General features: G+C 55.6%; 1 protein-coding gene across 2 annotated transcripts in view; it reads left to right on the forward strand.

Moving 5' to 3' along the window:
• The window catches only part of LOC144936811 (programmed cell death protein 6-like), a 32,137-nt gene that overhangs the window by 9,964 nt on the left and 11,823 nt on the right, over positions 1-10,350 (forward strand). Inside the window, exon 3 of one of the 2 annotated variants that reach the window (XM_078863974.1) lies at positions 10,193-10,237. The exons of the other annotated variant lie outside the window; for it this stretch is intronic. Within the exon in view, the coding sequence (XP_078720100.1) occupies positions 10,193-10,237 (45 nt within the window). The remainder of the gene's footprint in view (positions 1-10,192; positions 10,238-10,350) is intronic. 2 annotated transcript variants of the gene reach the window in all.

The raw sequence follows: 10,350 nt of genomic DNA on the forward strand, positions 1-10,350 counted from the left end.
CATCATCGGACAAATTCGTGCCCAAATTTGTGTCGGGGATATTAAATTGTCTGGGCCGATTTTTGTTTCCTCCTCGCTGGCGGTTCCGTGCCTGCTGGGGACGGACTTCCTGGCCAAAATGCCGATTAGGATATTAATCGACCAGGGATGCATTGAGCTCCCATCGGGCCGACGCATGGCGTTTCTGCCATCCCCCGCTACGAGCCGGACGGCGTTCGCGACGGTGCCGGCGTTCGTAGATAGAACGGTGCGCGTTCCTCCGGGGGCGCAAATGTTGATTCCTTTGAAACTTCGGCGGCCCTTCGCTAAGGGCATTGGGGCTCAAGGGGTTCTGTTGGGACCGTCTAGGGCCGGGGTCAGTGGACCTGATTTACTCCCGGCCCAGACCATAGTGAGAGGGGAAGGAGAACCCTTCATCGCGGTCCTCAATGTGGGCTCGCAGACGGTGGTGGTCCCACAGGGGACCGTGCTTGCTCACGCAACGCCGGTGCCCTGTGAGGAACCCGTCGCGAGTCATGTCGGCGCTGTCCCTGCACCGCGACCACATTCGGACAGCGATGAAGGGTGGCTCGAGGCGCTTTGTGCGGGATCGACGGACCTGTCAAATTTAGAGCGTCAACGTCTTAAGACACTACTAAGGGAATTTTCCGACGTTTTCAGTCGGGATAAATACGATTTGGGCTGCACTAATCTGCTGCGTCACCATATTGATACGGGTGACAGCGCGCCAATACGCCAGAATCCTTTTCGGTTGAGTCCCGCCGAAAAGGACCATGTCAAATCGGCTGTTGATGACATGCTAGCCGCCGACATCATTTCTCCCTCCAACAGCCCTTGGGGAGCGCCGATCGTCCTGGTTAAGAAGCAGGACGGTTCGTTGCGGTTTTGCGTTGACTTTCGGCGCCTTAATAAAATTACGGTTGCCGACGCATACCCGCTCCCACGGATGGACGAATCGCTTGACGCCTTGGCGGGAGCGCGATTCTTCTCCACATTGGACTTACTTTCGGGATTCTGGCAGCTTCCTCTGGACGATGATTCAAAGCCTAAAACTGCTTTCCGTACTCCGCACGGCCTGTTTCAATTCAACCGGTTGCCGATGGGCTTACACTCAGCGCCGGCAACTTTCCAGCGGTTGATGGAATTGGTTTTGGCTGGATTGCAATGGGAGTCGTGCCTGATTTATTTGGATGACGTTATTGTCTTTGGCAAAACTTTTGATGAACATCTCCAGAGGTTGCGGGCGGTTTTCCTAAAGATGCGGGCTGCTAATTTGAAATTTAAGCCCCAAAAATGCCATTTGTTACGCGAGTCGGTGCGTTATTTGGGGCACATCGTGGGACGCTCAGGTATTTCTACCGATCCCGCCAAAACGCAGTGTGTAAGCTCCTGGCCGACTCCCACCTCAGTGGGAGAGGTTAGGAGTTTTATTGGGTTTGCGTCGTATTATAGACGCTTCGTCGCTAATTTTGCGACTATAGCAAAACCCCTACACGCTTTAACATCAAAAGGGGTTCGGTTCTGCTGGGGTCAGGAGGAGGAAGCTGCTTTTTGCTCCCTTCGGGACGCTTTGGTAAACGCTCCTCCCCTGATTTACCCTGATTTTTCAAAACCATTCTTGCTCGACACCGATGCGAGCAACACGGGTATTGGGGGCGTGCTCTCCCAGGTGGTTGACGGCGTGGAACGTGTGGTTGCGTACGGCAGTCGGGTGTTGTCTCCAGCGGAGCAACGATATTGTGTCACCCGTAGGGAACTGTTGGCAATTGTCCATTTCATCCAACAGTATCGCCCATATCTGTACGGTCGGCATTTCACCGTCCGCACAGATCATGCGGCACTGCAGTACGCCCTGAGGGTTCAACAGCCATCGGGACAATTGTCCCGATGGTTGGAGGTCCTCCAGGATTACGATTTCCAAACCACATACCGTAAGGGCGTTCGCCACACCAACGCGGACGCTCTGTCGCGCTTGCCAACCACCTCCGAGTGTGCATGCCTCCTGGGGTCTGGACGTTGCAGACCTCCAGGGGACACATCGGTTCCTGTCTTGGCGGCCGCCAACGACGACGATACAGTAGTTACTAATTCGATCGAACAACAGGGCAAAGATTCCCTGTTGGGGTTGCCCGTCATTAAATGGGGGCGCCTCCAGATGGAGGATGTCTCCCTCCTCGGGTGGCGACGTCGCGTTGGCGGTGCGGCGGGGGGAAAAAGAGGTGGTTCCGACGCATGGGAAATGTGCCAAGGCCTGCTGATGCATTGGGACGGGAAGTCGCGTCGACATCGGCTGGTGGTCCCTACTGGGTTGCGGGGCAGGGTGGTATGGGCCGCTCATGAGCGCCTCCTACACCTGGGGACCCAAAAGACTCTCGCCTTGCTGCAACTTGATTTTTATTGGCCTGGCATGACGAGGGATGTTGGGGATTTGTTGGGATCATGCCCTCGATGTGCACAACGCAAACCGCCGGCACGGGAGTCTAACCCGCCCTTGCAATCGATCAAAGTGTCCAGGATAAACGAGCTGGTCGCTCTGGACATTTTGGGACCATTCCCCGCCACCCCCAGGGGGAATAGATATTTGTTGACTGGTGTCGAGTATTTTACACGCTGGCCTATGGCCTGGCCTCTGGCCAACCAGTCGGCAGCAGCCATCGTGGAGGCCTTTGTTCAGGGTTATGTCCTGGACAAAGGTGCTCCGGAGAGGCTGCTGACCGACCAGGGCAGAAATTTTTCCGGTAAACTACTCAGACAAGTCTGTGATCTCCTGGGCACAAAGAAAATTCGAACCTCCCCATATCACCCACAAACTGACGGGATGGTCGAACGGTTGCATCGCACCATCACGTCCATGTTATCACAACAAGTTTCGGACTCGCAAACGGATTGGGACCTACAAATTCAGGGGGTCTTGGCGGCGTACCGGATGGCACCCCATGCAGCTACGGGGTTTTCTCCCTTTTACCTCATGTACGGCCGAGAACCAGACCCGCCTGTTCGTGCCCAGTTGCAGATCCCCGTGCCGCAGGGAAAAACTAATCTGGCTGACCACGTTAAATTTAATCTGGACAAATTGACCGAGGCACGGGATGCTGCAATGCAAAACTCTGACCTCCGTCAGAAGGCGAATGAGCGCCTCAGATTGAGTCGAGCGCACATGCTGCAGTGGAAGCCGGGGGACAAGGCATGGCTGCACTGCCCCCAGGTGCCACTGGCAACCTCCTCTAAACTGGTGCGGCCGTGGCGGGGCCCTGTGGAAGTGGTGGAGGTGTTACGACCGCAGTGCGTGCGCATCAAGTGGGGGAAGCGGCGATGGTTCGTGCACCCCTCTAGGTTAAAACCCTTCTCTGCGGTACACAATCACACTTCACACGCGCGTGGCCAAGCATGTGGGGGGTCGGCCGACTCGCTGGGTCCGTCTCCGTCGCTCTCACCTAATGCCTTGCCGGCTGTGCCACCTTCAGGTGCATCAGGAGTGACGGGCTCACGCCCGATCACCCCTCCTGCGGATACCGAGGGTCACGCGGAGTCGGATGAATGCTCACCCCAAGACGGACAATTGCCACCTGATGGTCCGCCACGCGCGGTTACCCCGTGTGAGGGGCCCGCTGCAAGGACGCGCGCTAAAATGCGCAAACTGTTGTGAGGCCGGAAAATGTGTACATAGCTGTTGTGTTCATTGGATGTTGTGTGGGTGGTGTGTTCCCCACTCCTCGGATGTACATATGTTGGCTTCACCGTGTGTTGTGTGTGCGTGGTGGGTTCCCTGCTGATTGTATATAGGCTGTTTTTTTACGGAATTCGTATTTATTCGGGGGGGGTGCGACGGGTTGTTTTCTCATCTTGCTGTTGCGTTCTTGTTCTGGTTCCTGTTATTGTTCAAAAATAGTGAGGCACACGCGCGGTCAGGGGGTGAAGGCACCTTTATTGTCAAATTTTTGTATGTTGGCAGCCGGGACGGCTGCATGCTATGCGGGGGGGAGTGATGTAGGGGTGTTAGAGAGAGAGCCCGTTATGCATGGCAGCCTATGGTAAACAAACACAGTAGGCGGGGCTACATGTGTGCACGAGCAGGTGCCCTCTGCGACGTCCGCGCCAGACACCCTGGGGGGTCGATTCGGTCGTTATGATCCCCCGGGGCCCCACCCCTCAGGGAGGGGTTGGGTATAAAAGGGGAATGTATCGAAGGGCTCGGGAGTGATGTTTAGCTAAAGGAGAGAAGACGGAAGACGTCTTAGAGAGAGCCCTGGACTCCCCCTGGTACGCCGTCCTTATCAGGACCGCGCAGGCTCGAGCCAGTGGCGTGGTACCAGGGCCAGAGCCAGTGCTGGTCTGGACTCTGGGTGCCGGGCCCGACTGACCAGTATCGGGCCAAGATAGCCTCCCCTAGCCCATTAGAGGAGGACTCAGAGGCAGGCTAGGGTTAGCCTAGAGGTGTGTCCTCAGATAGACGGGTGAGGGGGCCGATACCCCCTCAAATGTGTATGTCACAACGTTGGTGTTAAATAAACAAGTGTGCCTCCAACTCCGGTGTGAACGAGTCGTGAGCGTTACTACACAAATGAGACTAGGGCTGGGGAAGTAGCGTGGTGGTGTGGGTGGTGGTGGTGTGGGTGGTGTGGGTGGTGGTGGTGGTGGTGTGGGTGGTGGTGTGGGTGGTGGTGTGGGTGGTGGTGGTGGTGATAGTGTGGGTGGTGGTGGTGGTGTGGGTGGTGGTGGTGGTGTGGGTGGTGGTGGTGGTGTGGGTGGTGGTGTGGGTGGTGGTGGTGTGGGTGGTGGTGGTGGTGTGGGTGGTGTGGGTGGTGGTGGTGGTGGTGATGGTGTGGGTGGTGTGGGTGGTGGTGGTGGTGATGGTGTGGGTGGTGGTGTGGGTGGTGGTGGTGTGGGTGGTGGTGGTGTGGGTGGGTGGTGGTGGTGGTGTGGGTGGTGGTGGTGATGTGGTTGGTGGTGATGGTGTGGGTGGTGGTGGTGGTGGTGTGGGTGGTGGTGGTGTGGGTGGTGTGGGTGGTGGTGGTGTGGGTGGTGTGGGTGGTGGTGGTGGTGATGGTGTGGGTGGTGTGGGTGGTGTGGGTGGTGGTGATGGTGTGGGTGGTGGTGTGGGTGGTGGTGGTGTGGGTGGTGGTGGTGTGGGTGGGTGGTGGTGGTGTGGGTGGTGGTGGTGATGTGGTTGGTGGTGATGGTGTGGGTGGTGGTGGTGGTGTGGGTGGTGGTGGTGTGGGTGGTGTGGGTGGTGGTGATGGTGTGGGTGGTGGTGGTGGTGTGGGTGGTGGTGGTGTGGGGAGCGGTGGGGTAGTGGTTAGCGCGCTTCGCTACGAACCCAGCGACCCAAGTTCGATTCCCGCTGACGGCCAACCGCAGTGACGATTATCTGAACTGGTCCTGGGCCTCCCCTAGGTAGACTCGGCCTTAAACGAGAACCTGGTGTAGCGGTGTGTAGTAGACATCGCTACTGGGGAGACAAAAGCGGCCGGGCGTGGTGCTGGCCACCCACAACCCCTTGTATCTCGTGCCGGCCTTCATAGGTGCTCGCTAACAGCACTTGCCCCAACAGTCTGTTATAGGCTACCCGGTGGTTCTGGTGGTGATGGTGGTAGTGATGGTGATGGTAGTGATGGTGGTAGTGATGGTGATGGCAGTGATGGTGGTGGTAGCGAAGGCGATGGTGATGGTAGTGATGGTGATGGTAGTGATGGTGGTGGTAATGATGGTGATGTTCGGTGGTCCGATTGTGAACCTTGTCGCTGTCACAGTCCACTCATAAAAGTGAGGGGTGGGGGTGGGGTGAGGGTGGGGTGGGGTGGGGGTGGGGTGAGGGTGGGGTGGGGGTGGGGGCCACTCTGGATGAAAGGTCGCGCGTTCTCGCGTCACGCGAACACTGCGCAGCGTCACTCGTGACAGCGCGTGACGTCACTCGTGACAGCGCGTGACGTCACTCGTGACAGCGCGTGACGTCACTCGTGACAGCGCGTGACGCGTCGCCTGTTCCAGGTGGGGAACGGAACGGGGTTTGGGGGGCGGCGGCGTTGAGTGGTGGTGGGGGGGGGGGGGGTGGTGGGGGGGGGGGGTGGTGGGGGGGGGTGGTGGGGGGGGAGTGGTGGTGGTGGGGGGGATGGTGGGGGGGGTGGTGGTGGGGGGGGGGTGGGGGTGGTGGTGGTGGGGGGGGGGTGGTGGTGGTGGGGGGGGGGGTGGTGGTGGTGGTGGTGGGGGGGGGGAGTGGTGGTGGGGGGGGGGATGGTGGGGGGGGGATGGTGGGGGGGGGGTGGTGGGGGGGGGTGGTGGGGGGCGGGTGGTGGTGGGGATGGTCGGGGGGGATGGTCGGGGGGGGGCTGGGGGGATGGTCGGGGGGGGGGATGGTGGGGGGCCGAGGGGGGTGGCGGCCCGGGGCTGTGAATTGTCAGGGGACGTTCTCGGCTTGCCCATATGGCGAGCTCGGAAGGAATCTCCATACCTCCCTAGTCCGGTTTAACCAGCCGGGAACAGAAGGCGTCAAGATCGAAGTCGTTGTGAGAGGGACGGGGGAGGTGGGTGGGGGGGGGGTGCTACAGCTGTTAGACGTGTTCGTGAAGAATCTCGACTCGTGTGTCTAGATTCTTGGGGCGCCACGGTGGCTAGGATATGTTAACTACCTCGCCTGGTCTACAGGAGGTCGTGGGTTCGATCCCGACCCTGACGCCTGCTGCTGTATATTTGGAGTTTGCGTCTGTCTCTCTCCCCGTAGACGCGTGGATTTTTCTCCGGGTCCTCCGGTTTTCACCTCCACATTTAGAATCAGCGTCACGCGCTCAGACTATTTGGCTGCTATAAATTATTCCGGTGATGATGAGCCACTTCGTTGGGCGATCATTGTGAGAGCCAGGTGTCTTCTCACGATGAGCTGTGTAGCTTAGTGGGGCCTTACCTGGTCAAATATGAAACGGAGTTTAGTTTGAGTTGAGGTGTGTGTTCACTTTAAAGCTTTCATGACTGCAGGGATTCATCTTCTTGGTTCTTTCGGTAAAGTCACGTAGAATGGAAATAATAAAATAAAAAAAATAAAACAATAAAATCAAATATAATAAAATAATTCTTACGACGTTTCGGCCACAACGCAAGCAGCCGTCATCAGGTGGAGAACAGGTCTGTCGAGGAGACAGAGTCTGAATCTGTCTCCTCGACAGACCTGTTCTCCACCTGAGGACGGCTTGTGGCCGAAACGTCGTGAGAATTATTTTATTATGTTTTATTTTTATTATTTTATTATTTACATTCTACGTGACTTTACCGAAAGAACCAAGAAGGTGTGTGTTCACGTGAATACCCCATGATGTGTCGACACACCAACTCGCACTGACCGGCGTGGTGAAGTGTAGTCTAGCGCCCCCCCCCCCACCCTCACCACACCCCGGTGACCGGCACAGTGTGGTGAAGTGTAAACTAAAGCTAGAAACCAAAGCCGTAATTATAATAAATATTGGGGGGGCACATGCCCCCCAATATTCAAATATGCTCAAAATGTCCCCCCCAATATATTGCTATTAATAAAATAATTGCTATGCTATGTAGATAAAAACAATAATTTGCTAAACCCTGGCCACAATATCTGGACTTGTCTTCATATAAATGAATGCATAGATTTCTGTTTATATGATTGTGGTTATGGTTGTACTTTAGTATTCCCTAATCTCTGCCATTACATACAATGAAACAAAAAATGGTAAAAAAGTAAAAACAGAGCAATGTACTACAATACACTCTTAGACATTATTGTACAACATAAATGGAAAGTCCATTCCATGTGTTCGTGAATTTTTTAAAATATTTTAGGCAGGAAATTAGTTTTCAAATTTAGATATTTTCTGGGTGGGGACCCCCAGACACCCTAGAAGATTTCCCCCCCCCCCCAATGTTGACTCCATGGCTACGGCCTTGCTATAAACTACTTTGTATTTGAGTTGTAAAGCCTCGTCGAGCTCCGTTGTTTGTTTTTCACAAGCGACCTCGACATCACGAATCTCGACGGCGGGGGCGGCAGTAGCTCATCCGGTCAATCCGCCACCCCACGTGACCGACGCGGCTTGTGGTGGGGTCGGGGGGGGGAGTCGCTCCATCCAGCAGTGGATCGACAGAGGGCCCGTGGTGAACAACAAAGAGACACCGCGGGTCTTGGCAGAGCCGCTCGCCGTGTTCGCGCGGGCTGAGCGCCTGGCGCTCGTGGGATAAAGACACGGGGGGGGGGGTTGGGGTGGGGCCCTTATTTCTTTCTTTCGCCATACGAAATAAGAGAAGAGACAGACCAACCTTGCTCAGACGAGAGAGACAGAGACATTCCTTCTTGTCTGGGGGACAACTGACGCCACGCTGACGAGGAGATGTTAACTACCTCGCCTGGTATACCGGAGGTCGTGCGTTCAACCCCGACCGTGACGCCTGCGGCTGTATATTTGGCGTTTGCGCGTCTCTCTCTCTCTCTCGCGCCGTGGTCGCGTGGATTTTGTCTCCGGGTTTCCCCTCCACGTCGACAATCAACAATCGCGCGTTTAGACAGTATTTGTCCGTAATTCTAGATGTGAAGCTTTCGTGACTGCAAGGATTCATACTATTAGGTTTTTTCGGTAAAGTCACGTAGGTAAAAAATAAAATTAAAATTAATAAAAGTAAAATAAAAATTTAAAAATCACGACGTTTCGGAGGCAACACAAGCTTCCGTCTTCAGGTGGAACCGTCACAGCACGACTGCTGTATCAAGTAAAGCTCTTTACTTGTGTTGCCTCCGAAACGTCGTGATTTTTATTTATTTTTTATTTTACTTTTTTTATTTTATTTTTTACCTACGTGACTTTACCGAAAAAACCTAATAGTATTTGTCCGGTAGAATGTCCTCCACACGATGATAAGCCACTTCGTTGCGCTATCATTCGTGGCCAGCTCTGGGGGCCTGTGCTGGTAAAATAATAAAAAAAACAAGTGTTTTAGTTTAAGTGGCTGTTCGCCAGCGTTGTTGAGTCGGGTCGGGCAAGACTGCTGATGAGTCGCCGAGTGTCGAAGCCGATCGGAGTGTTTGCTTGAGTTGAACCGCCGCCGCTGCTGCTGCTGCTGTGATGCACTCAGTGTGTAGGGGAGTGGTGGTGCAGCCGTTAGCGCGCTGCGCTACGAACTCGGCCACCTGAGTTCGAAGCCAGCTCACGTCCACCACCAGTGACGATTTTCTGAACCGGTCATGGACCTCCCCTAGGTGGACTCAGCCTCAAATGAGTACCCGGTGTGGTGTGTAAACATCGCCACTGGGGAGACAAAGACGGCCGGGCGTGGTGTTGGCCATCCCCCTCGTTTCCCACAGTGCCGGCCTTCATTAGGTGCTCGCTCTCACAGCACTTGCCCCAACAGTCTGTTACAGGCTACACGGGGGATCTTTGTCTTAGTTGTCTCCGTGTCGAGGAATGGACACGAGAATGTGGTCTGCCCTGGTTATTTTGTCGAACACTTTCGCGTTCTCGCACTCCGACATTCAGCACAGCACATGCCGGGCGTGTGGCGTTGTGACACAAAGACAAAGATCCCCCGTATAGCCTAAACAGACTGTTGGGGCAAGTGCTGTTGTGAGCAAACACCCACGACGACCGGCACGGGGCACAAGGGTGTGGGTGGCCAGCATCACGCCCGGCTATAAAGAGCTGGATGTTAATTCCTCCAGCATATAAATACATATGCTGATGACTCATTTGAGGCTGAGTTGACTCTCGTGGGGGCTCAGGACCCGTTCAGATAATATAATCTTCACTGGTGGCGGTGTTGGCCGTGAGTGGAGATCGACCTTGGGTCGAGAAGGTTCGCAGCGCATAGCGCTAACCACCGCGCCACCGCTCCCCCACGACATTCGTGACACACGCACGCAGCCAAGTATCCAATTGCACACACACACACAGGCACACACACACACACAGGCACACACACACACAGGCACACACACACACAGGCACACACACACAGGCACACACACACAGGCACACACACACACAGGCACACACACACACAGGCACACACACACAGGCACACACACACACGTGTTGGGTGTTGATGCTGCTGATGTGGTCACGTGATATTATTTGGGCGAGGCCGTGATTCAGATCTCATGTTGACCCCCCACCCACCACCCCCCACCCCTCCCTGACCCCCCCGCCCCACAACGCCCCCCTCCCCCTTCTCCACCCGACAGGCACGTGGACGCCATTCAACATACAGACCATACAGCTGATGATGGGTAGGTGTCTTAGACACACACACACACGCATGCAAAGACAAAGACCCCCGTGTAGGCGACATAGACTGGTGGGGCAAGTGCTTTCAGCGAGGTTAACGCAACGCCCGGGTCGC

This window comes from Lampetra fluviatilis, chromosome 17, assembly GCF_964198595.1.
Source record: "Lampetra fluviatilis chromosome 17, kcLamFluv1.1, whole genome shotgun sequence".
Lineage (NCBI taxonomy): Eukaryota > Metazoa > Chordata > Hyperoartia > Petromyzontiformes > Petromyzontidae > Lampetra > Lampetra fluviatilis.